The sequence below is a fragment of the Musa acuminata genome, chromosome BXJ3-10 (genome assembly GCF_036884655.1).
Source record: "Musa acuminata AAA Group cultivar baxijiao chromosome BXJ3-10, Cavendish_Baxijiao_AAA, whole genome shotgun sequence".
NCBI lineage: Eukaryota > Viridiplantae > Streptophyta > Magnoliopsida > Zingiberales > Musaceae > Musa > Musa acuminata.
The window spans coordinates 24,777,030-24,805,000 of record NC_088358.1 but is presented as its reverse complement, the minus strand read 5'-3'; the positions used below and the strand labels follow the sequence as shown (position 1 = coordinate 24,805,000).

The 27,971-nt window shown below is 37.1% G+C and overlaps 3 protein-coding genes across 5 annotated transcripts; 2 read left to right on the top strand and 1 right to left on the bottom strand.

Moving 5' to 3' along the window:
* Positions 1-2,523: 2,523 nt before the first annotated feature.
* Positions 2,524-8,893, top strand: LOC135650908 (nucleoside hydrolase 3-like). Its single transcript, XM_065170589.1, has 12 exons — positions 2,524-2,699; positions 2,904-3,083; positions 3,160-3,270; positions 3,388-3,717; positions 3,867-4,043; positions 4,132-4,419; positions 6,934-7,056; positions 7,254-7,451; positions 7,532-7,767; positions 7,913-8,117; positions 8,216-8,524; positions 8,602-8,893. Exons 1-12 carry the CDS (start codon positions 2,562-2,564, stop codon positions 8,884-8,886), a joined length of 2,580 nt encoding a protein of 859 aa, XP_065026661.1. The 5' UTR covers positions 2,524-2,561; the 3' UTR covers positions 8,887-8,893.
* Positions 8,894-14,074: 5,181 nt separating this feature from the next.
* On the bottom strand, positions 14,075-22,735 carry LOC104000619 (autophagy-related protein 18g). Of its 3 annotated transcripts, none has more exons than XM_009422703.3 (9): positions 22,435-22,735; positions 20,225-20,686; positions 19,702-20,136; positions 19,307-19,552; positions 18,393-19,217; positions 18,129-18,301; positions 15,388-15,440; positions 14,675-15,259; positions 14,075-14,565 (listed from the first exon to the last, which is right to left on the bottom strand). In XM_009422703.3, exons 1-9 carry the CDS (start codon positions 22,633-22,635, stop codon positions 14,561-14,563), a joined length of 2,985 nt encoding a protein of 994 aa, XP_009420978.2. In that variant the 5' UTR covers positions 22,636-22,735; the 3' UTR covers positions 14,075-14,560. The 3 variants fall into 3 exon arrangements, with proteins under 3 accessions (XP_009420978.2, XP_018674277.2, XP_018674278.2); XM_018818732.2 differs by having other exon boundaries at positions 14,675-14,767; XM_018818733.2 differs by lacking the exons at positions 14,075-14,565; positions 14,675-15,259; positions 15,388-15,440 and adding an exon at positions 15,461-15,806.
* Positions 22,736-25,895: 3,160 nt separating this feature from the next.
* On the top strand, positions 25,896-26,900 carry LOC135650493 (uncharacterized). The gene has a single exon (XM_065169883.1). It carries the CDS (start codon positions 26,078-26,080, stop codon positions 26,564-26,566), a length of 489 nt encoding a protein of 162 aa, XP_065025955.1. The 5' UTR covers positions 25,896-26,077; the 3' UTR covers positions 26,567-26,900.
* The last annotated feature ends 1,071 nt before the right edge of the window (positions 26,901-27,971 follow it).

The window sequence follows — 27,971 nt, the reverse complement described above, 5'->3', positions numbered from 1 at the left end:
ATTAACTTGTTTGTATAATATGATTTGAGAAATAATTAAATTTGGTTTCCTTTATCATGTCAATAATTTAAGAATTTAGTCGATTATAATATATTTATTTCCTAATGGGTGATGCAACTTTTAGTAAATAATTATTTCGAATTTCATTTTTTAAATGAAAACAAAATAAATAAATTAAGAATAAAAATTAAATTATTTTTACTTGTTGAAGTGGGTTAATCTCTTGAGTTACTTTTTACTCATTCCTCACCGAGGTAAGTGTTTAAAGGATTTAGGAGGGAACACCAAAGATACGTAGATTCCCTACTTTTCCTAAAAATAAAAATTTTATTTTTTAGTTATCTAAAGTTTTCTTTATTTAGATTTAAATCTAAATTATATTATAGTTGTTTTCATATTATTGATGTGGTGTTTAGTTTATGATGCTAATTTTTTGAAGCATTATTACTTGATTTCTTTTACATTTTAAGTCAATTAATTTATATGTTATTTCCTTTCTTAATATGCAATTTCACCATGTTTATCTACGACCATTAGTTATGTTCAATGATTTGATCTATATAAAACTAATTATTTAAAATTAAATTAAACATAAAGAGTTAGTTGGTTCTTAGTTCAACCCATAAGTCACGTCCAACCCGTAAACTGCAAGTAGGCCTTACTCGAGTTCGGCATACAAATCTCGTATGGTCATAAGCAATCCCAACTCATAAACTAATCATAACATAGCCCATGTCGTAGTCCCTTTGCCTAGCCAATTGCACCTCAACTTAGGCTACTATCAAGGCTATGAGGTGGACTGGTCCAATCTCAACTCATGAACTAATCATAACATAGCCAATGTCGTAGTCCCTTTGCCTAGTCTATTACACCTCAACTTAGGCTACTATAAGAGGTGGAGTGGTCCTATCTAGACTAGCATTATGCAATCTAATCTAATTTATTTTTATTTTATTAATTTAAACTCATTAGCTAATTAAACTAGGCTAGTTTTACTAGCTCAAATCGATTCAGAGCGATTTTGAATTAATTTGATCAATTCAAGCATATTTGATCAATTAAAGTTGATTAAATTCAAATTAGACTAGTCTATAATGATTTTAAACTAGTTTAATAAAAATTAAAAGTTGATTCGGTTAGGTTCTAGTTGAACTCAATCTTATTGAAGTCAATTGGCCTATTCAAATTAAGGTTCAGGTTGAGAGGTGTTAAAGATTGATACATAATTTTTTTATGATTTGATAAAAGTTAAAATCTTAATTCGAAGTTATGATTTAGACATAATTTGTGATTCTCTATTATTTTTTAGATTTAGTTGATGATACTAATATGGTAATTATCATATGTTATATATGACTATACTAAGTGGTCCACATTAAATAGTGTATCTTATCGAAAAGGAGATATAAGTCTATTATAATGAATATAGTCTAGCAAATTATATACTAAATATAGTCTCTCATGATATTTTATCATATTACTCTATTTTGATATATATATATATATATATATATATATATATATATATATATATATATATATATATATATATATATATGTGTGAATAAATAAATGGATAAATAAATATGAATGAATGATCATTGATAATTATGTATTCCTACCGAAGATAGGTCCGGTGATTTCCTTTGGGAATCAAAGGACCTTCAAAAATAATAACTAAAAGGTTCATTCATTTGTTGTTAAGATGAATTTGGTATTTGGAGGAATCTATCATATGAAGTATGCATCTTTGTTCATTTTTGAGAGAGTGTATCATTGTGATGTATGCTATTATTACTTTACTATAGTGTATGTCATCCAAATGCATCGCATAAGACTGATACATGAATTTATTTACTGTATAACACGTATCATTATTTATTTAATATATAAGTTCTATAATGAATTTAAATGTTGTCTTTGAATTATTAAATTTGAATATGTTTCTTGAATATAATTTTTATAATTTTTTTCAAAATTTTTATCAACTTGTAAAATTATTGATATGTTTTTATTTTATATTTGATTTTAGAGTGTCATACTAATTTGTAATAGTTTTAATGTCTAGATGGAGAATATTTTTTTATCATTTATGACATTCACAAAAGGTTAAATCTTTTTTCTAGATAAAAATGTTTAATATTGTAAAGGCATCAATTTTGAATTAAAAAACATTTTATAAATTATAGATTTTTAGATAATGATTTAATTTTTATAAATATGAGGTATGACAACTTATGTTTGACTAACAGATTGTCATAGTAGATGTATGGTGGCCTCATCTTTGGTCCACCCATACCTCACTTGAAATAGAAAAGGAAAAGAGATGAAACAACCAGCTTGTTTGATTTAGAATTCCAGTAACCTCCCAGCTTGTTTCTCATCCTTCTTCTCTTCACCTCTGTCAGTGTGCGTTTGTAGAACGAGTCCGTTGTGAATGTGTTTTGAGGTCAAGAATCGGCTTGTATTTAAGTTGAGAGGTTGGTGATTCTTCTGCATGCTCGGTTGGGGAAGAGATGACGAGAACCGGAAGGAGTGTCGCGCTTCTGTTCCTTGTGCTGATGGAATTCCTTGGTTGGAAATCCTGCGTGGTGGATGCGAATCCTCGCCGGATTCTCTTGGACACGGACGTGGATACCGATGACTTCTTTGCGCTTCTGTACCTGCTGAAGCAGAACCAATCGCAGTTCGACCTCAAGGTATGATTCCCGCCATTCATCCAGTAATGGCATTGCTTGTGTCAGTGATTTCCGATCAAAGGGACTGTTTTCTCATCCGTACCTGCAGCCGTGATCTCCATTTCCGCAGTGAAGAATAGAACTCATGAATCAAAAGGTTAAACCTAATCCTCATGGAGTTGTATTTGCTTGCATAATTCTGGGTGGCGTGCATGATCATTTCAGGCTATTACGATTAGCGCGAATGCATGGGCCGATGCAGGGCATGCTGTCAATCATGTGTACGACATCCTTTACATGATGAACCGGGACGACATTCCCGTCGGAGTCGGAGGTGATGGTGGAATACTGGACGACGGCACCATACTCCCACATGTTGGTGGCTATCTCCCTCTAATAGAACAGGTACATCTACATGGTTCTTCTTCATATATATTATCGGCTTCTGCGAAACCAGGCGCTAACCGTGGGCAAATCTCAGGGCATGTCGACGGCAGGCGACTGCCGTTATCGACAAGCGATTCCGGTAGGTGGTCATGGAAGATTAGATGTCAACACTAACTATGGCTTGCGTAGGAGCTTCCTCCCACAGGTACTCGATCCAACTAGTAATGGTTGAATTCTGATAGTTCATGATCATGCTCTTCGACCTTTCATGGTCTTCTCAATGATCTGATGCCTACATCCTGCTTGTGCCTGAAAACACCAGGGCAGAAGGCGTTACATTCCTCTTCAGCAACCCACAGCTCAAAAAGTTCTGATTGACACAGTCTCTGCTGGCCCTACTGTGCTCTTTGTTATTGGATCTCACACCAACATTGCTTTGTTTCTCATGACAAACCCACAACTGAAGAAGAACATCGAGCACATCTATATTATGGGAGGTGGTGTAAGGTCGAAGAACCCTTGCTGCACAAACAATGCAAGCACTTCTTGCGATCGTCAGCACTGTGACGATAAGGGGAACCTGTTTACAGGATACGCCAGCAATCCTTATGCAGAGTTCAATATATTTGGAGATCCTTTTGCTGCATACCAGGTGAATAGTCCGTCATACATGGATCTGTTTTGAGTTGAATACAGTTCTGCTAGAATCAATCATTACTGCTTGTGTGCAGTGCAAGTTCTAATTTAGTTTCCATAGACACAGAAAGATTAGTTCATTTGATGTCTACTGCATTGAGGCAGGTCTTTCATGCTGGGATTCCAGTTACTCTTGTTCCACTTGATTCAACCAACACTATCCCCGTCAATGAGGAATTCTTTGATGTGTTCCAACAGCAGCAAGAAACATTTGAGGCACAATACTGTTTCAAATCTCTAAAAATCATTCGGGATAACTGGTTCGACAACCAGTTCTACACAGTGAGTTCTTCATGAGGTTTCTATCAGTACTTGCCTGGTGCAATGCTTTCTGATCACGGGCAGCTTGTCATTTGGACTCTATTTGCAGAGCTACTTCATGTGGGACTCCTTCGCTTCTGGTGTGGCCATATCGATCATGAGCAAAGCGGACAACTATGATGGTGAGAATGAATTCGCAGAGATGAAATATCTGAACATAACAGTCGTTACTTCAAACGAACCGTATGGTGTGCGTGATGGCTCCAATCCCTTTTTTGATGGGCGTGCCGTTCCAAAGTTCAATCTGGAGAAAGGTGGAGTGCACAGTGGTCATGTTCAAACTGGCCTTCAAGATCCATTTTGCATTGTGAAGGGAAGTGACAGAGGGATATGCCAGGTAGCTCCAACCTTTACCAGTATGGGAATCCATATGCCGCATTCCATGGCTACAGTAAAACGTTTGCATGCCTCATTGTTTCTTATGTTGAACTACCACGACGAGAAGAAATACAGCTATCACACAAGCAAAAAGTAAAAATAAAATAAAATATTTTATATCTCACCCAAAACTTTTATTTCTTTCATGATCTAACACTTAGGGTTTACATAGTCCTCATGATACATTTCATTCATTACATTTAATATGAATTTTTAATTTTTTTTAAAAAAATCAATAGTCAATTTAATTTATTCTTTTATATATCATTAACGTATTTCACCTCTTGATATAATAAATATCTTTATAATGCCTTGACAAATTTAATTTCAATATTCTTTTCCCTTAAACTTATTTCATCTAACATATCAAGATTCTTTCGAAGTTATTGAAATAAGTCAAATTTGAGAGGTTTGTAAGTATATCAGCCACTTATTCATTTGTCTTATCATGAAATAACTTTATTTATTTGTTTTTGGCATGATCTTTTACAAAAAATCTTATGTCGTTATGCTTCAATTTTTCATAATAGACTGAATTCTTAGAAGGAAATAGTTGACTTATTATCAACATAAATCTTAATTAACTTCTCTTACGGCACACGAAGTTCATGGAGTAGTTTTCTTAGTTTATATCTCATAACAAACATAAGAAGATGTTCCTTCACAACTTGATACAACAATGATAGTTTTTTTATAGACCATATGAATACAGCTTCACCAAGATAAAATACAAATCCGATTATACATTTCCTACCATCATAGTTTTCGACCCAATTACTGTCATTATATCCAATGAGCTCTAACCTTTTAGATAATGAATATAATATATCATAATCAATTGTTCCTTTAATATATTATAAAAAATTTTTAGCGACCTTTAAATGAGATGTCTTAAGAGATTATATATATATATATATATATATATATATATAACTTATTAAACCAACTCCAAATAATATATCAAGTCGATCATAAGTTGGATTAAATAATTTACCTTTACTTTTGTTAGTCAATTTAGTGTCATATTCCATAAGTATATTTGTAGGGTGACAATCTTCTATAGAAATCTTCTTTAGAATCTCCTTTGCATAATTTTTTGTGTGATAAAAATTTCTTCATTATCTTTTATAGCTTCGATATCGAGAAAATAAATTATTAGTCTTAAGTCAATCATCTCAAACTCTTTCATAGATTATTTAAAATCTTTAATCATTAAAACAATACTACCTACAAAAATTACATCACCTACATACAAGCATATAAATACAATATCTCCATCAAAGTTAACTTTTGTATATAGAGCATGTTTATGTGGTAATTTAGAAAAAAAATATTTTTGAATAAAATAAGTCTATCTGAGAATTTCATAGGACTTGTCTAAGCCCATAAAGAGCTCTCTCCAACATGTATATCTTATTTTCTTAGTCATAAATAATTAAACTAAGGGATTTTGAACATATACCTCTTCTTCAAAAAAATTAATCAAGAAATACAGATTTGACATTCATTTATAATTTTTTTAAATTTTATTTAGGGAGATAAATAATTATATTATCTCTAGTCGAGCAACTAGTATAAATATTTTTTCATAGTTAATCTCATATTGTTGTTTGTATCTCTTTACAACATTTCTCCACCTCCCCTTATCGATTTCTTTTTATTTTAAATTCACTTAACAATGATCACTTGAAAGTCTTCTAGAGGTGACATTGCTTGCTCATATATATATATTTTTATTAATAGCATGAATTTTCTCATTCATAGCTTGTGGTCATTTTTCTTCTTTATTAATTTTTTCAAAAGTTAATGGATCATAAAGATAAAATAAAGAAAGCTTATCATTATTATTATCAATCCCCTGAGTTACATCATATAGTTCTTTAATCAATTTTGTTTTTCCTACAATTGGACTTAAATCATATGACCTAGTCAATCTAAGTGATGAATCAGACAAAGACTCTTTGGTACTTACTTATATTATATCATTCTCTTTTCAAGCTATACTTATTATTTTTCTTATTCTAAATCTATTGTTTATTAAACTTAACATCTCTTTTTTTTTCACAAAATTTATCTTATCACCTTTATTGTTAGGATTATAATAATATTCAAATGAGCACTATCCATATATTTTGCAAACAGACCTTTTATAATTTCTATCATGTTTTACAAATGAAGAGTAAGGATAAGATAAAATATTTTATGTTTTACTTAAAAACTTTATATCTTTCATAACCCAGATTTATATAATCCTCGTAGATATATTTTAATATGAAAATTTCTTTCTCAAGAAACTTTTCTCGATAATCAATAGTCAATTTGATTTATTTTATAAATTTTTAATATATTTAATTTTTTTGAAAGAATGAACATCCTTACGATGTCTTCACAAATTTAGTTCCAACATCTTCTTCCTTCCCGCACTATCTTCTGCACTTTCAATTAGTGATATTTGAGGGTGTTGCACATACAGGATGGGTATACCAAGGAAGTAGCCGGTCCAGATGCAGTTCAAGTACTTGTTGCACAGGAAGCAAAACCTAACCAAGATGTTCACAGTCCATTAAACAGGCAGTTCTTCAAAAGCTTTCTGGATGTAAGTGTTTGGAACCAGTGATTGTTCATGTTACATCGACCACCATGCGAATAAATGATCTGTATTCCAGATGCAAGAAAAGCTTCATTTCTACATGCTTTGAAATGCCAAATTTATCATGTCACAGACTTAAGATGATTCCATGTCTGCAATGAAGTATACCTGAAACATAACAGCGTGCTCACTTTGTAACGCAGGTTCTCAATGTCCACCACCCATCTGGACGTTTCAACTTCACAACAGAGTTCCCTTTTTACAGAGAAATCCTCTACAAGCCAAATCGTACAAGTCGAACGCGGGGAAGGCCGGTGGTGTTGGACATGGACATGAGCGCTGGAGACTTCATTGCACTCATCTATCTGCTCAAAGCTCCTGTGGAGATCGTAGACCTCAAGGTTGCAGTCTGATGCATGAACTTAAGGAAAACATGAATACCAATTCTAATCCTTGTTGCTGTCATCGTCTTTGTTCGTAGGGAATACTAGTGAGCGGCAATGGATGGGCAACCGCTGCCACCATAGACATCATCTACGATGTGCTGCACATGATGGGCCGTGATGATGTTCCGGTTGGTCTGGGAAATCTCACTGCTTTAGGCGCACCAAGTCTCGGATGCAAGTACGTGAAGGCCATTCCACAGGGCAGTGGTGGACTTCTCGACTCCGATACACTCTATGGACTTGGTCGAACACTGCCCCGGAGTCCCAGGAGGTACATTTTCTTGCATCCTGCAACGGCTGTTGGATCCAAAGGAAATATTTAGATCTTTATGTCGAGAAGGAAATGCATTACTAACTCTGATGTTTATTCTTTACTTGTGTCTTTCTAATGCCAAGTATGTTGCAATTTATTCCAGCTACACAGTTGAAAATCCTGTGAGGTTTGGAGCACTAGGAAACACTGATCAGCCTAAACTTAGACAGGCATTAGCTCTGGAAGTTTGGCAGTCCATCTCGAGGGCACTGCAGCCAGGGGAAAAGCTCACTGTACTGACAAATGGACCTCTTACTAACTTAGCCAACATTATTGATCTGGACAAAAGTGCAGCTGAAGTTATACAGGTCAGTCGAATCTGTTGATAAGTTTATAGCTTCTTGAATCGATCTGAAAGGAGAAAATCTTGAACTAGAGAGTTCTTGCACTTCTTCTCTGATTGCAGGATGTTTACGTAGTCGGTGGGCAAGTGATCGATGGGAAAAACAAGAGAGGAAACGTCTTCACGGTTCCTTCGAACGAGTTCGCTGAGTTCAACATGTTCCTTGACCCTTCAGCTGCGAAGAAGGTTATGGAGTCGAATCTTAGGATCACGCTTATTCCTCTCAGTGCTCAGCAGAAAGTGAGCTCCTTTAAGAGGACCTTACAAAACTTAAAGATTGCAGAGAAGACTCCTGAGTCCATTTTTGCACATAGCTTGCTGTCATTGCTCGACAAACTGCAGCAGAAGCAACCAAAACTATACAATCACATGGTAGTTTACCAGCATTTCTTTGCCGCTTGTATCCTATTGTGCGCTTACTGTTTGTTCTTTTTCTTGTGGTGCTGCAGGAAATATTTCTGGGGGAAGTCCTTGGTGCAGTTTTCTTGGTTGAACATTCTAAACTAAACGCAACGATGCAAACGGAGAAGATTACTGTTTTAACTGGGACCTTGAGCCTGGACGGGCAGATTACAGTAGACAAAAGATATGGAAAGTTAGTGAACATAGTGGATGAATTTGACAGCGAGGCATATTACAAGCTGTTTGCAGATTTGTTAGGTGATAAGCAGCAGTCTGCAGTGATTGGGAGCTTTGATGAACAGCAGAAGATATGGAGGACACCACCTAAATGAAGCGGTGGAACATAAGGCATGATACCCTATAGGAAGTTTCTTTTGCATGCAAATGCAACAGAAATGAAAGTTATACTATTTGTAAAATGCCTGTAGGCCATACTAAGATTCGTGTATTTGCTTCCAATGCAACACAAAACATCTACATAGTAATGTTTGTGATTTTATAAGCAATTGAATTCACTAATCCTTCTGGGACTAAATAAATAGCTAACAATAATCCTATTTTCTTTTCAGACATTTTTCTAAATTTATAAATGTTACCATAAACATTATTTTTTTTTCCCTAAGAAATTTACAACATTTGCCAATTAAAATACCCTAATTATATTGTTTAATTAAAATTTCATTGTCGATGTATTATTTACGGCTATATTTGTGTGTGTGTATGTATGTGTGTCCAACATAAAACCAAACACTAACCTTCCGCGTCCTCTCCCCCGAGGCTCCTGCAGTCTCCGCGCCTCCTGCTGATCCCCCCTCTACCACCGAAGTTCTTTATGTGGGATCGACGGAGGGGGAGGAAGAATTGGGCTGCGGGTTCTGCCTCTTCATGAAGGGCGACGGTTGCAAGTACGGCTTCATCGCCTGGGAGAAGTGCGTCATGGACGCCGAGAGGAGCGGTGCGGATACCTACGGCGAGTGCTCGGAGGTGACCCACTCGCTCAAGAAGTGTATGGCCGCCCGCGCCGACTACTACGAGCCCGTCCTCCGCGCGGAGCTAAGTCATGACCAAAGCCATCGCCGCTTCCACCGCTTAAGGCGATGATCCCTCCTCGGAAAAGAAAAGCGAAGAAGGATTCTTGAACTGCAACCGACTGTTCGTTTTCTTCGAGAGTGGATCGGTTAAGGATAGTGGTTAATGTCTGAAGCTCTCTTTTTGTTCCACAGCTTTCGTTTTGGAGATGCCATCGCCTGTTGAACAAAACACAAGATTTGGAATAGCAATGAACAATTTTGATTCTGAGACAGCTTCATGGCTTTCTGTACATGCTATTGACCCACCTATGGAGTTGGAAGTTATGAAGTGTTGGGAAGAAACCTGTTAATGCGGAATAATTCTTTTCCCTCTTTGTGTATCAAAATAGGTTCCTCATCAAAATACCAACTTGATATCAAAATACTAATATCAATCAGCACAACATAAACAATAGAGCAATAAATCAATCACACAGTGAGATCAAATCTTTTTAACGTGAAAAACCCAATGTGAGAAAAACCACGGGACCGTAGTCCACCTCAAACTTTCACTATTAATAATAATGATAACAGGTTTACAGTAGGTCTTCTCTAAAATAACTAGAGGATCAGAATAACATCAAGATCGTAGATCTTGGCTCAAGAATAGCATATCTTCATCATGTACGATGGATCTCCTCAAAAGAGAATTCTAGGTCTCACATAATGGATATCGTAGGAAAGTACCTTAGAGAGGGTAAACTGTAGATCAACACCGTTAGGATTGTAGAGTTTGCTGCAAGGATTCTCCACATAAAATTTGGGCCGAAACTGACAACGTTTGGCCACCGATCGTCAAGCAGAAAAACTCAGAAACCTTACTTTCTCTATCTATTTCTCTCTCCTTTTTTTCTGTGCACAATCTGATCTGTGCACACTGCCCTCTCACTCAATTTTACCTTTTCTCTCTTGATTTCTTTCATTTGGGCTGATGGACCATCCGGGCTGGACCCAATAATTCTCCCCCTCCAGCTCATATGGTGGATTATACCAAACCCGCTCTTCACCTACATGCTTCAAGCTTCTCCTTAGGCAAAGACTTTATCAACATATCTGAACCATTCTTATTGATATGCACCTTTTCCAACCCGCCTACGGAGTTGGAAGCTACGACAGCAACTATGTATTAAAGTTGATGGAAGACCTGAAGTACAATGATGTTTCATGATTTGCCATGCATGATGGTGTCATTTCTGTCACAGGTACGTTATATATGTGATACACACTGTAGACCTCATACACCTGATACTGGCAACATCATACCACCTTATATTTGGCATCAGATAGACATGTAGAGAGAATACTATCAGACACAACACCTATGTTGACAATAAACAAAAGAAACAAAATCTCCTATAAGTCAGTCAGGTGTAACTTCATGTCGCAAACCATACATAAGAAAGCTTCGCTAAGTAACGAGGAAAGAAAATCATATCACTAAAGATATCATCGTCTTGTCAACATGGTCTGCTATAAACTTTTCTATAGGATCTCCTTCAGACTCCTTTCTCGATGCTCTCCCTCGAACTACTCTTGCTTCGTCCATCAGTTGGGGGGCCGAGTCAGATTGGCAAAGGCTAAAGCAACAGCTGCACAATCTAAAGATGATATATGTTCGATAAACAAGTATTTTTGGAGACATTTTGTAAATCGCATGATGGCAAATCTTTCATTCAGATTTAAACAGAGCGAATATGCACAATCTAAAGATGAAAATGATTGTAAATATTATTTGAGACACATGAATATAAAAAGGTAAGAAACAAGAAACTAGTAACAAATAATAAAATTGGCATGACAAGTTCTAAAACAAAAAACAAGAGAAAATGTATGACACATCACCAGTCAATATTTACTATTAAACCTAGATACACCTTTCACTTTAAGCCAGCTATTGCTATTCTATGAGCAAAATCTTCTGTCCCATTTGTTGACCAGTAGAACCAAGATACCTGAAATTTTTATCCTTTTAATATCAATTTTTGATACTAACATTGCATAAAAAATATAGTCTATCTTGGTCATAATTATTCTAAAACCATTAACTTTCATCTTTTGCAGACTTATAAGATATACAGTAACCATACCTGACAAATATATTATCAAAACCAAATTTCATCTTTTAATAACATCTTTAAATGCACATCAATTCTTCTCAGAAATTTTCTTTGATCTCATTATCTTATACGACCACCAATTGTTCACCTTGTATGTATCCATCATCTATCCAGAAAATTTACTTCTGTTGTTTCAGATCACCTGCATATGCATTTATCTTCAAAACCTAATATAATTAAGCCTTAGGTGACCTCATTAAAATATTTGGCCTTTAGTCTCTTTCACAAGATATGACATGGCAATCAAAGTAATCAAAGTATTTTAGATTTTTTGGCCAAGCTTTATAGTAAGCTCACTATATATTTCTGGCCTCATTCTTATAGAGAAATATCTCCCAAAGGACAACTCAAGAATCAAAATCTAAGAACAAACAACTACAAGCAGAACTTGGAAACAAGAAATTGAAGACAAATATATTAATAATAGAATTGGCTGATGATGCACAGGACACATGAAATTTCAAATCTTTAGTTGGGGAAAAAATAGAAGAAAATAGATGATAAGTTCAAGCAATTTGTAAAATACCATACATTCCTGATGCGTGTAACCAAACGAGACACCTTCAGGTGTATATCTCTGAGAACCAAAATGATGCATCCCACAGTTCTTCCTTTAACCGCACAACTGTTGCACACCATAATGATCGGAAGGTTTCCATCTGGATAACTTGGGAGGAAGTCGGCGGAGATTATCTATAGAAACTTTGTAGCCAGGTAAATGGTAGAAGCTCTCTTCCAGGCAACATAAGAGTAAAACACAATAGAACCAAATCAGAACAGGAAAGCAGCAAACAGTGAACAAATATAAACAAAAAAGTTGACACTTTTTATCTTCCTTGGGTATATTTTAATCAGCAATGCAAATGGAGAAACAATTCCTAGCAAAGCAGTGCATGTTCTCCAACATGACAAGCATATTATAAGCTGGACTACTGGCAATTCAGTTGGTCCAAAGATGCTATAAATTCACAAAGACATCATAGAGAATCAGTTGAGCACTCATAGAGCTATAAACTTCCAACAGCAGAAAAGAATAGCATCCTTTGTACATGTCAATACAGAAACACTAGAATCCAGAGAGATCAATTTAGTTTAAGAAAAGAATCTTGAAAACAGCCTTTTTAATTATTTAAATCTAATAGTGTGTCTATTGACCCTCCCCATACCTTGCATTGGTGGGAGCCTTGTGCACTGAATCCACCCTTTTTTTTTTTAAATGACTGGAGATGAAACCAATTTGATATATCCTAGAAAGATTTAACTTCTGCCAAAAAAATGTGTGTGAAATCACCAAGAAAGCAACAAAAGATATCGAACCACATAAAACAAGAGTTTGAACTAGGAGAATACCTGCTCTTGTAGAGTAGTCCAATGGTCCGGTTATAGGCCACTGCCTGAGATACCTCCCAGACTAAATCAGATCCACAGTGGAGACCACCTATCAGGAATGGACAACCCTAGTGACCTCCTGTATCTCCATCAACATCCGCTTCATGAACTTCCAATGCAACAGCCACCTAAATAATCCTTGATAAGAAGAAGAGATGAAAATAGCACTGAAACAAACAAACAAACAGAATAGAAATCCCTAACAGAAGGGATGACAAATCAGGCACCTGTATTCATGAAGTGTTCATCCTGGAGGTCATTGAGCTTTTCAAGGGTGGAGTTGTCAATCCAGGCCTTGGATGGGGCAAGGTCAGGGTCGTGAGCACTCACTCGCATGCACATGCACATGTAGACGTAGATGCAGACACACACACACACACACTCTGACTATTGAGAATGGAGACTTTAGACAAGGGAGGTAAATTTACATCAGCTCAGCAACTAAAACTAAGAAATTAAATCTGAAACAAATATGAACCTGCAATTCAATGAGTTGGCAGTGGTATCTATTGTTGATATCAACAAAGTTTCATGGTATAACATGTAGTAGATACAATGATAGATACCCTTCAGCTGGAATTTCCTGGTATAACAGTTGGTATAACATTACCAAAAATATGGTATTCCAATCATATGGAATCAAACATATGATAGATACTTCAGCTACCACCATCAGAATCCAAGAACAGCTCAAGTAGACTTTAAATGCCAAAGAGGTCATAAACAATTCAACTGGCAACAAAGTATTATGAAACTGGCAATAGAAGATGTCTAGGGACTAGGATAACCAACATTTGGAATGAACAAGTTGTATCTCCAGACAGCATAAGGTACCATACTTCAGTTTATGAAGAAAATATTACAGTAGTCTGATGAGCAACAAAGGCCAGCTGATGGACACGTAAAACAAGTTTGAAAATAATTTCAACCATTGAAGACCAACAGAAAATAAAATCACCATGAATCAACCATAGAACCCATTAACAGTAAATAATTCTGTACAAGTAAAGATGAAACAGAGCTCTGCCTCTAGGAAGCATGTCCAACTTCATAAATTAAAATTCCAAATCTACAGAATGTACAATAATGGTGAAAGGACAGGTGACCCGATAAGCAGACTTTTAGCTTCCATCTCTCACACTTTCAGCATTGAGTTATGGTTCTCTCAATCAGCTGTGCCCAATCATAAGGTAAATACCTTTGATTGCCAAATGGGAATCAAATAGAAAGAGAGTTGTTACTCTAGTACATGATGACAGCTTCCAGTTCGTATGTAGAGTCAGCTATGAAAAATAGAAATTTACTCCTACAAAGGTTTTGAAGCCACTATCTTCTACAGTGCATTATTGAAGGGAGAGAACACAAACGTAAGAAGATAAATACAATGGTAAGCGCTCCATCTGGTATCAAGGCAAATGTACCAAGCGCCATCAACCTGTTTCACATCATAAGAAGATAAAATATTTGATGCTAACAGAAAATAGAAGAAAAAACAAAATCTATTGATGATTACAAAATTGTAATATAGAAATACAGGTCCACACCTTCTTCACTAAAGGCAAATACACCTCCCAGCATATTGAAATTGTCCCCATCTTCTTCGGTCTTTTCTATCTCGCAATGGCTGCTGTTGCTGTCTGCATCATTAACAGCTTCAGTTAACTCACAGCAGTCATCAAGTCCTGATACTTTACAAAAGCCCTCATCAAAATATTGACCAAACTCTTGGGAATCAGCACTTTCAGCTTGTTCCATATGGGTGTTGGTAATACATGTCTTTGGAATTTTTCTACTGCCATTATTGTTCAGAGAGTAATTATCTACAGCCAGTCTACCATTATATGACAGGCCACTTGATCTTGTTGACACACCATTGTTGACTGAGTCATTCTTGACAGGATAGTTATCAGTGTTTTTCAAATTAAGTTGGATGCAACTTTTGGCAGAGCACTTTCTTGGCATTACGGCTGATGCTTTAAATTCTGACAATGCATCAACGTCATTTCTGATAACTGAAGACAAACCATGACCAGATTCATTAGGAATAGACTTCTCCATCAACGGCAAGCTAACACGTTCATTAGGCCTTGTCTCACTTAAACCAAGCAAACCTTCTGTGGTTCTTGGCCCTAAAATAAACATATAGGCAAAAAAAATAGCTTCTGATTACCAAATTCCATATCAAAGTTTCAGCAAATTTAGAAATTTTTCTTAACAAAATATGATCCACATGCAAAAGAAGTAGGCTCAAAGTTACCATTGCTTGGATCAAGCAAACCTCCTGATGAAGTTTGGTATCTACCACCAACCCTGCAAAGATGTAACGGTCTGATTATACAACTATGATGGTTAGTGTCCGTTACTTATTCTGATGTTGCAACAGTTATTTCCCATTTTGCTGAGTCAATGTTCAACCCAGATTTCTCAGATGGTGTCAAACCAACAGATGCATGCATGCAAATAGTTTCCTACTATGGTTTATGGACTTTCCAGCATTCACATTCTGCAATTATTTTTGTATTGCTCACTAGCACTGTCCCAATGCTTTTAGGTTATACATTTCAAATACATCTTTCTCTTTCAGACATCAAATGTGAAGATGTCCGCATTACCCTATTGCACGACCATCTAATTGCAGCTAGAAAGGATGCAGCAGCTTCAGGTGCAATGTACTGCCTGTGTTAATGAGAAAAACAATATTTCAGATCTGAACCTTCGAAAATCTGGTTTCTAAAGACAACACTTTGTCTTTAAAGTGCTGCTGCAGAAGCAGACAGATATCACAAACTCAGAAAAGCCTCAATCGAATCCAAACTTCATATGCTCACAATATTTGAAGTGCTAAATAACATGCCCAGCATTAGATAAGTTTAAATTTTCATCTAGCCGTGATGCAACTGGATGACTGATCTCTACAGATATAGGGATCAAGAGTTTGCTTTAGTGGGCTTATGTCATAAATACCATGATTGAAACTGATGCATATTGTGGTAATCAACTAGTCATAATGAAAATTGTTACTATAAAACACCAAGAAGAGATGAGTGTAAGGAAAGAGATAAACCACCGCAATAATATGAAGGTTAGAAGAAGGATGAATTATTCAAGAAAGAGAAATTAATCCTTTTGAAATCAAATTTGAAGGACTTGAGAATAATAAACCCTCTCACATATTCTTGACGTATGAAGGATTGTCATTTACATTTTACAATACAAAAAGCAATGGGCTATTTCCTGTATTTGGATGGAACCAAATCCTAAGGACAAGATTTAATATAGAACTGTTTTTCACAGCTAGATTAGGACAGTATCTTCATTACTGTGAGACAGTATCTTCATTACTTTTAAAGTCCCTGGTAACATTTGGACTTTCAAAGTAATGAACTGAGAAATTAATCCTTTACAATACAAAAAACAATGGGCTATTTCCTGGTATCTTCATTACTTTTATAGTAATGAACTGGTAACAGTATATTCATTACTTTTAAAGTCCCTGGTATCTTCATTACTGTGAGACAATATCCTCTTGATGTATGAAGGATTGTCATTTACATTTTACAATACAAAAAGCAATGGGCTATTTCCTGTATTTGGATGGAACCAAATCCTAAGGACAAGATTTAATATAGAATTGTTTTTCACAGCTAGATTAGGACAGTATCTTCATTACTGTGAGACAGTATCTTCATTACTTTTAAAGTCCCTGGTAACATTTGGACTTTCAAAGTAATGAACGGAGAAATTAATCCTTTACAATACAAAAAACAATGGGCTATTTCCTGGTATCTTCATTACTTTTAAAGTCCCTGGTATCTTCATTACTTTTATAGTAATGAACTGGTAACAGTATATTCATTACTTTTAAAGTCCCTGGTATCTTCATTACTGTGAGACAGTATCCTCTTGATGTATGAAGGATTGTCATTTACATTTTACAATACAAAAAGCAATGGGCTATTTCCTGTATTTGGATGGAACCAAATCCTAAGGACAAGATTTAATATAGAACTGTTTTTCACAGCTAGATTAGGACAGTATCTTCATTACTTTTAAAGTCCCTGGTAACATTTGGACCATCTAACCAAGCCAAAATTCCTTGAGGCAGGATGAGGCAGCAAAAAAGGGTGCAAAATGAGGACTTCATAAGAAGAAAAAATATTTGAGGAAAGGTATTGCCTGGCTTCACTAGTAAAAACCTTTACATGTCATCGCAAGGTCCAGAGATTGAATTCTGTCTTTTATTGTAATATGCTGGTTAGCTTAACTTGTAAAGATCTTAATAGGTCATTGCAAGGGCCTGGGCTCAAAACTTGTCCTCATCACTTAACCTTTGCAAAAAAATAAAATTCCTCGAGAGAAGAAAAGCATAAACTCCCTTCATAACTTTCCTATTCATATTTCATCATGTTAATACTACCAAAGGTTTTTGTACATGTGAGAATGAGCTAATTCTATCAAATCTGTGCCACTTTGCAGAATTAAGAGAATTCATAATCCGAGCATCTTTAAATGATACATTACAAATTAGTTTATTAAATTGGTTTTGTCAATGCTTTTATTCTGGTCAAGATCAAGATGTACAAGAGCAAGCATATAGGTACAAAGTCCATGCTTCATTGCAGAACTCAGTATGTTCTTGATCAAGCATCCCAATATGAGACTTTGTCAAAAGTATAAACTATAGTAATTGATTCGTTCATACTTTAGTCTGGTCAGATTTGTGACTTTCATGTTGAATCTGTTCTTTTTTTTTTTACTCCTGCTGTGTTGTGGGAGCATTACTTTTGTGCTATACTACTCAATACAATAGAAACTGTGCTGCACTCCACTTCAGTTACATATATTTTGTGACATCCAATTTTACATAAAAGAGTAAAAAAACAATCAGGGCAAAGGCCCTTGAATTATGTCTATCGTGTTGTATTAAGTCTATAAGGATACTAGCAGAAGACAAGCCTTATAGTTTAATTAGTAACAGCAGTATTCTATAGAAAATACCTGTCATTCCAGTCTGACTGGAATCCATGAAATTGCTCAAAAACAGGAAGTAAATCCTTTTGCCTTATTTCCACCTCATTAAAAGATAATTTTTCAATCTCAATTTCTCCATGAGTAAGATCTTCTGCACAACCTTCAAAAGCTGGTAGTGGATCCAACAAACAGAAACAAGTCTACAATAAAAAATAAAATAGAAGATATATGTTATCCACCTTTAAGAATTGTCGTCTTTATGAACTGCTCAGGAACAAAAAAGATTAATACCTTTGATTTCTGCCACACTGGGACCTTTCCTGAGCTAATCTGTACTTCTGCATTTGAAAAGTACCAGGACCTTTCACTTCCCATTGACTCTGTTCCAGGTACACCATTGGCACTTGACAGGATACATGAACTTCCATTATCTTTACAATCTCCTGAATCGATGACAGTCTCACTATCTTGTTGATTATGAAAGATACTTATGGAAACATGTTCCTCTCTTTGAGGCCAATTTGATCTTCGACATGCATCCCACCACTGAACTGGCTCAGCATTTACATGTAATTCTTCATCTTGAAGTTGCAACAAAGGAGCAGGTAAAGCTTTCAAGCTGCTATCACAAGGCTCCACAAATGAAGATAAAAGAAGTTCATATTGTATGACAAGACCAGACGGAGAGTAAACTAGAAGATGTTCCAAAGAGTTGGCCTTGGGGGGAACCGGTGAAAGATCATGGTAAAGAGAATTATGAAACATAGCAGCAACAGCACCTGATGGTCCAAATGTCTTTCCTGCTGCAGAAGCAGCAACACTGCTAACAGTACTTAGCCAACTGGAATTAACATTTTTAATCCTACTAACTACAGAATAAGTAATTGGAGGTGGATGTGGAGGTGCATGTGACTGTTGATGCATCATGCAACATGCAGCTGACCACCATGGCGATGTTAGATTAGGAGTTAGAACCGGTCCTTCACCATTCACATTTTGTAGTTGAAGGCTAGCATCACCACCAAAAGGCGATAGAACATATATGTGGCAGGTACCCTTAGATGAAACAATTGAAATCCATTGACTATAATGGCTAAACGAGATATCCTGGATGACCTGGTACAAAAAGAAAAAACTATCAATCAAAGGTATCAAATAAATGATTTGCCTTAGAAATCATGGTAAAGAGCATCTTAGATTCATACAGCTGCTGTTATCCCACGACATAGTGTGTAAAGATGCACATGCGACGATGTCCAATTGTAACGTGCTGGGCCACAGCCATTTAGTACACGAGTTGGCATGATTCGGAAAATATTTATCTTGTGCCCGTGTACTGAAGCTGTGACCAAAAGAGTACCGCTTGGGTCAAAACATAGAGCAGATATCGGACTGGTATGGGCCCTAAATTGTGAAATGACATCCGTTGAAGTGAAATCTGTAACAACCACCTGCAGGGTCACAAAAAATCATCAATTTACCTTGTGAAAGACTAAATGCATTTAAGATCTGTAAATAATTAATTAAAAATATCTCATTTAAGAGTGTTTGCAAGTATTAGTTTGTAGGATGATGTGTCCAACTCTGGTAGTATACAGACCATTCCTGCATTATCAGATTCACTTGGATGTGAAGTTGGTGGATGTCTTCCAGATCTCCTGCTCAAATTTGATGACAAAGGAGAACTACAGCCATCAGGAAGTATCTCTTGGCAATATTTTGACCAAGTTTTGTGAGTCATATCTCCAAGATTTCGAATTCCAGCAGCCAATGTTTTACTAGATTCCATTGCATAACGAGCAACTAAGTTTCCACTGCTGGGTGAAGTTGATGGGCTGACACCTGGAGAGGGAGTAAGATTTTGTGGACTAAGGTGGCCTGAATTTGGTACAAGAGGGTTATCAGAAGCATAAGCTAACCACCTAGAGCCAACAGCCATTGGACCATAACCAATGTTAACACCAGGTGCTCCTTGTAATGGATAGGTAAGTACGCTGAACTTTTGCTTAAGAGTAACTGCATCGAAACACAATATCTGCCAAAACATAATTCAAGCAATCAGAAGGAAATTGTAATACCCCAAATCTACTGATGATCAAAATAAAATAACTTATCCTGCTTACTTGTGTAGCAAATAACACAGCAACAATTCGGGGACTGCTTCGAACCATATATACAGCAGACTTGAATTTCAGAACATGAACATAACTGTGAGATTTGAGTGAGTAGAACCAGACGGCTGTAGGAATTAAGATGCTGTTTTCTGCCCGAGGTTCACTTTTGTTCTCTCTCATTGATGCACTCAGATGACCACCTTGCACCACACCAGTGCCATTGGTTTCATCACCAGCAACAACCAAGAGCAAAGGATGTGATGCTCTGAGTCCTTCAATAGATTCAGTTTTGATCGGCATGGGCTGCATTTGTAAAAAAGTAGCTGGGCCATCACACTTGGAAACCAGTTCGCATACACTTGAAGCATTCTCCACGTCAAACACTTGAAATCCATTTGAATAACCAAGAAGTAGAACATGCTTGAAGGAAGATGGACCAAGCTCTATCTTATCAAAGCCAGCCCATAAAACCTGTTAGAGCAACAAAAATTTATTATCAAAATTTGTATTTTCTTAAACCAGAGATATTAAGTGTAGAAATGTAGCATACACGGAGATCTTCTGTGAATGACTGGTGAATACAAAAAGAGCAAGACAAGAAAGACTTGACCAAGGTTCTATCGAACCCATGTCGGTTCAAGCCGGATCGGTATGGGTCCAGCTTGTGTTGGCATTGTGACCCAATATGCCGATACATACCATCGTACAAAGAAGCGGGGAGGGGGTTAAAGAATTTTTTTTTTAAAATAACAAACAATAAGCCCTATACCGAATGTGGACCGTCCAAAGTTGGAGGTTTATGATGGTACATACTGGTCCAAGCAAGAGGCAATACCTTGGACTTAACAATACCCAATAAGCAAAATGTATACATTAACCAATATAAACACTAAAAAATGATTTAAGTCAAAGAGATGCTAGCATAGTAACATCCACCTCATGGAACATTTTCTTATGCATGAACCATATTGTTTATATAATAATAAAACTTTTATACTAAGTGAATTGCACCTTCATAAACCTCCCTGATATCTGTCACTCTCTTCACTTTCCAAAAAATCACAGGCACACAAATGTTCATTAATCTGCTTCTTTATCTTCTAATATCTCATAGCATTAACCAAGGACCACTATATCTATCTTTCAGTTACCAACTTAATGAAGCCCGCTGGCTCTGAAAATACACACGAAAAAGATATAGTGACACTTTTGCCCATTGACGCCATAGATAGAATTATAAAAAATCCAACTATTGGAGAAATGAAGAAAAATCAAGGGTGAAAAATGAAAATTGTGCAGGTGCATTTTGGATTGATTATCTACTGGCTTGAACCACTTGGCTAATAACTGCTCTTTATCTCCTCCTGTGGCTCACATACCAAATTTAATCATATGAAATTATTCCAGCCTCAATCAATTAACCTCTTCTAGCAGAATCTACAGCTTGTATGCAGAGAGTAATAGTTCTGATAAATTTTAGCATTTTCCAGTAAGATCAGTCAAAGATCTTTCTGTATAGTTTTGGCTCAATCACTAACTTTTTCATGTACATATGACAAAGGTAGGACCTTCCACTTACATAACTTATCCTAGGTCTTGTACCAGAGCCCATTCATTCTGAAATATAGACTGGCTAGGAAGCTAGCAGTAAATCTTAAAAAATCAATCATAAGTCAAAAGTGGATAATGTACATTTCTCCTTCAATTAACTTCTCAGCTTAGTATTCTTGTCCTCTATTAATGTACATTTCTCCTTCAATTAAGAGCCAGAAATTCCAAAGCGTAATAATTTGAAAAGAACATCAAGAATAACCAGAATGCAAGTGTTTTTTCTTCCCAGACATCAAATAAAATACCGTTTTTTTCAAGATAAATAACTATTTTCATTCTCTATAAATCTTCCAACCCCTGCATTCTTCCTAACCGAAATCTAGGTATTGAGGAAGAGCCTTTTTTTTTTTTCTTCTGAATAGCTAACAAGTACGTCAGTTGAAATTAAGTAGTCTGAGCCATAAATTTAGTCAATCAAGAAGCTCAAGAACCATGAACCTAAACACTGTCAACTACCTGGTATGCATCACAGTTCGTCCCCTCTTATAAGAGACAACACACAAATCAAATTGCAAACCAATCAAATTAAATGAACAGACTTCCATTTAACACCGATCTTCGGCCCAATAGCAAGAAAGGGGAGATTATTCTGTTTTTCCAAGAATAACCTGGTCCTTGTCATGTTCGGGCGGAGCGGCGATCGACGCGGCGATGGACGCCCCGGCGGATCGGACGCTGCTCACGACGGACCCCGCGTTTGACGAAACAGTCTTCAGGCAGGACGAAAAGATGCGCATCGACTTCGGGAGTAGCCCGTTCTGACCTTTCCCCTGCTCATCCTCCCCGACCCACCGCCCCCTGCCGCCCATCGCGGGATCCCACCGCAGCAAAATGACTTCCAACGTTCTTTTCGCCTACTTCAGCTCAGAAATAAAACCAAGCCAAGAACTCAATTTTACTCTTCTCTCCTCGCCGTTACCTTCGCGATCGCCTCACCCTCTCCCTTAAATAGGGATCGTGAAACCGGTTCTGCCGGGGCCACCAAATAAGCCAAGTGCACAGGATAAGCACCGTACAACCGCGGCTGACTGGAACGAGATTCCTTTTATGATTCGGTCCCAAGACACCATCTAATGCGAATCCAACACCTCCCTCTTTCTTATTGTGAATATTTATTCAAGAAAAATATTAGTAAGGAATTGATATGAAACATAAGGAATTAATTTTGTTTCTGTTAGACATAAAATGCATTGGATAAATGGTCTCATATTCGAATTATATTAAAACAAAAAACACATGGAATTGGGAGATCAAAGCGTGCTGATGATGCGTGGATGAGAAGGGTGCGGGGGTGGCTTGTGGGGTTCGTGTGCCGACAATTGGAGTGTCTTAAAAGAAAAAGAGTATGGGAGGGTAGGCCTAATAATTGCTTATTTTGATCAAAGATTAGCAGATGAAATAATACCTACCAGGCACTATAAGTGATAGATCATTTTTATTATTTAACATTTTAATATTATCTAGTTAAGTTCGAAATTTGTTTGTAAATTTAATATGTTGTCACGTAGTAACATTGGAAGATTCTAAATTTAGTTTCCTAGATTGCTTGAAGAGAAAAAAAAATAATAAACGCGGAAGCCAATTTCATAAGTTAGCACATGACAACACTTGACATTTTTAATTTAGCTTCCTGTAATTGCTAAATGAGAATAAAATGGAAACCAGTGCAGAAAAAAAATGAAAGAACAACTAAAAAATCACCTCTATAAATATGAGGACTTATCGATCAAGAATATACTATTTAAATCAAATAGTAAAGGCTATAAAAAAAGAAAGAACAAATGATTCATTTGATATTTTCCCTTCTTTTTTTTTTGTTACCTAGAGGTCCACAATAAAAGCAAATAGAATATAATAAAACATCATAATGGATAACGAATTAGCTTTGTTTCCCACACTATATGTTATTGGTTCAATGTCATATATGTTATGTTTTTGGATCATATGACTAGGCGTAGAGATAGTTATTTTTTCTACTATTATACTTTTATGGTTATTACCACTCTTGTTCACTTCATTTATATCCAAATGGACAGTTAAAACTCGTCCTACATTGATAAGTAATCCAAATATGGCAAGATTTGTACGAAAGGAGAACAAACTATAAAAATTAATATTTAATTATTCTATAAATATCATTTGTATCCTTGGTTTTCTTTTCTTTTTTTAATAGAGATATAGGAATATATTGCATGTTCTTAAGATTTTTCTCTGATAAATCTAGAGAGGTTGTGGGTGAATAAAGGAATCTATATTTGAGCCCATATTAACATAAGAAAACTTAGTCTCATCTTCAGGTTAAAAAAATAAATTTTTTTTTCTTTTCTATGGACATAGGTCAAGATTATTGGATCATGTGAATATCGCATCGATCATTTGATCTGTATTAGATTGTTGATCTCTGAATTTTTTTTTTTTACAATCATTATCTTCTCCCCATAACACTTACCTTTTATCAATGTAGAAATCATAAGTAGAATGTCGAGCAAAGTATTTATCAGTAACAAATAAAAATTGTTAATCCTATCATTATGATTAAAGAATAAAAATTTCTTGTATAGATTAAAAATATAGTCATAATTAATATATATATATATACATATATAAGTTTTAAGACATATATGTATTAGTGCGGTAATTAGAAGGGGACACTGTTGTGTGAATTCTCCTCCAATCCCAATATGGAATGACATTTGAGAATAATAAGATACCCTTAAAATGTAAAACGCTATACTTCTCTATCCAAAGCTTCACAAAGACTACTGTACTAATAAATATCACAAAACTAAACCTGTTAAGGAAGATACTGGATTAATGGAAGAATAAGAGAGAAAATGATGAGAAGTGGAAGAAAAATGATTGCATTTCTTGATAATTCTGCTCATATTATAATTTATAAGGTTGATAAATGTAGTACTATCAACTTCAACCTAAATATTATGACTAGAAAAGCCACCGTTGGATTGCGTCTTACATGTAGATTTGATCTGAATTAATCTGGGCTAGAGTGGGAGAAATTATAATGTCCCACTTAGGTTCACATTAAAAGTGGACAAAACTAAGGGTTTGATGAGTATACTATTATCAACTTTAGCTTAATTATTTTAACTAATAATTTAGACTTAATCCACCGAGACCAAGCCCGAATCATGATGGTGATCGACAGAATTGGCAGAACAAATGGTCAAAGTCAAAAAGACACAGTCAAAACGGACCTCACAAACCCATCATGTCAGTCACGATATAGCCCGCAGCCTGCAAATGGTTTGTAGATATGCCCCATAGACTGAAACTATTCAGGTATAGTTTGTAGCAATGATAAGAGAACCTAATACATACTGCCACCAGTTGCTCCCCCATAGTGAGTTATATTGCTGCCAGTAGAAACAACTTATTATTTGCAATTGCCCCAACTTGTTCTTCTGGGCTTTGAGGGTATCTGGGCCGGGCATGACAAACCTTTCGACATGTCCAATAACAACAAAACGTGCAACTAGCCTAATGCTCACTCGATCGCATGCTCATGTCGACGGACATCCAAGAAAGAGCACAGTTATCAGTCGATTAACTAATCCCAAATCGTAAACCAGTGAAAGATGAAAGGACGGACAAAGCTAGCGCACCGAATCTGTCACGCATTAACGCAAACAGGTTCCCGGCATCTTATTGCCCAACTTTATCTAAAGAAAAGAAGACTCACCATCCAATTAAAAGGTCTCCACCGGAGAAAGGCGTAGGTCCTCACAAGCAGTCGCATCAACCAGGGGTTAAAAGGTCCCGCTAGTGGAAGGTCACACTGCCATTTAATTAGCTGCACTTTCCGGTTGCGGGTCCTTTAAACGGGAAAACGCTAGCTCCGCAAACGTCCTCGAGCCCTTCAAACAGGGACCCTCCGTTTATAAATGCCGCAAGCTATGCGAAACAAACGGCGACCTAACGGTGCTATGGAGATAAAACCGAGCTAACCCTCTCATATCGAACAGCTGACGCGGATGCGGATCTTGCGGTACACGCGTCGCCCATCCAACGACCAGAAATGATGTGGGCCCGACGCATCGCTCGCCTTTCCCCTCCATAAATGAACGCCCTCCGGCGACCCCTTCCTTCACTCTTAATTGCCCGTCCAATAGGGACTAAATAGCAAAAGGGTTCGTCTTCCTGCCTGAGGAGGAAGAGCACGGAGAAAGACGTCCTTGATTCCGACTCGTTGCCAAAGATTAGAACTTTGCCAGCATCGAATCGGTCGATGCCATGGGAACCGAGGTGTTGCGCCCCCAAGACTGCCTCCTCCGCCCATCCCCTGGCCTTCGGAGCGCCAAACCCCTCCGCAGGAGGAGGGAGGGATCGCCCAAACAGCCCGCCAAGCCCCGTCTGGCCATGGGGCAGGTGACCATCCTCAGGCGAGGTGAGTCGCTGGAGGCCGCAAAGGCGAGGAAGGGCGGGCCGGGCACGGCGGCCATTCCCTCCGCCAGCGTCGGGTGGGATCCGGCGTTGTTCGGCATGGGGCGGCTAGGGCCGGACCCGGTCATGATCCCGAAGCAGATCCGGCTGAGATCGCCGGCGGCTGCGATGCCGCCGGACGTGTACGCGGGGTCGGCGTTCGATCTCTCGCCGTCGCCCCGGGCGCTGCCGCTGCCGAGCTTCTCAAGGAGGAAAGAGGATCTACCGCCGGCGGGGGCGAAGGCCGTCGTGGATTGTTCCGCCACCAAGGATCTGAGGCGATTGCTTCGGCTGGAATGATACGATCTGAAAGTTAAATAGTTTAAGCAAAGAAAAAGGGACGAATAATCCGAAAGATGGCTTCTTTCCCCTCTTCCTCTCTTTGATGGGATCAAATCCAACTTTTTCTTGTTTTCCGTGCGATTTTTGGAAGGACGGATGAATCACAAGAAGTTGGATATGATCTCTGCGATCAAAGGATGAACAGAGAGGGACAAAAAAAGGAAAGACTCAGATGAAAACAATGGGAATTGTGATATGTAATTGCTGTGAACTGATCTCAAATCCTATTCTTCTCTAGCATGGAGAAGTGGTTTCCAATCCAAACATAATATGATCACATGTATTAGCCAAATCTTTTCTCCTCTGTTCTTGTTCTCCTCATCTGTGTTCTTTGTTTTCCATACAAGTTTTTGGTCATGTGGCAGATGTGGAGCCATTCCTTTTCCTTGGAAGAGAGATGGGTTGCTGGCATATGCTCTTGGCATCTGCCAAGTTGCAGTTGTCGGTCTTCCTAATTCCTAATTATAATCAACTTTTTTTGGAACTTAATGGCAAGGATTGCAAAAGCGAAGCTTCCAAGCAAAGGATGTAAACAGTTTACACTGCTTATGTTTACTTCAACGAGATTTTATCTTCTTACTGCAAACTTTTAAGTTGTTGTTAGTTTGGCAAGTCCCATAGTCCCACATCGAGAAAATCAGACTTGTTGTCTCTTATGGTTTGAAGTCTTCTTGTTTAGGAAGCTGAAGGTGTTTTATGGCCTAGGAATATTTACTAAGGCATTTGTAAGTGTCCCTCTTTTATAATAGTAATTTGCTCCTCTTTCTTCCGTGGATGTAGGTCAAAGTCATTTGACCGAACCACGTATATCTGGTGTTCTGGTGTTTTGTTTGTTCTTGTCGCTTTATTCTTTCCGCTTTATTGTCTTTGTTGTGTTGCCAAAATTACCCTTTGGTAAATATCCTGGGGCTAGCTCTAACAAACTGGTATCAGAGCCTGGTTCTTGGATCTTTTGGCAACAATGACAATATCAAAGATCGTTGTCGAGAAATTCGACAGAAATGTCAACTTCGACATGTGGCAACTCAAGATGGAGGCCATTCTGGTTCAAGACGGAGTTGATTTGGCACTTCAGGTGCTGAGAACATTCCAGATGGTACGTCAAAGGAAGATCTTGCAGGTATGGATAAGAAGGCCCGATCCAGCATCATTCTAAACCTCTCTGACGAGGTTTTACGGGAGGTAGCTACGGAGACTACGGCTAAGAGCATGTGGGACAAACTTAAAACCTTGTACATGAAGAGGACAGTGGAGAATCGTCTTTACTTGAAGCAGAGTCTGTATATGCTTCGGATGGTTGAAGGTACATCTATACTCTCGCATCTTGATAAGTTTGATTCTTTGGTTATGGATTTGGAGAATA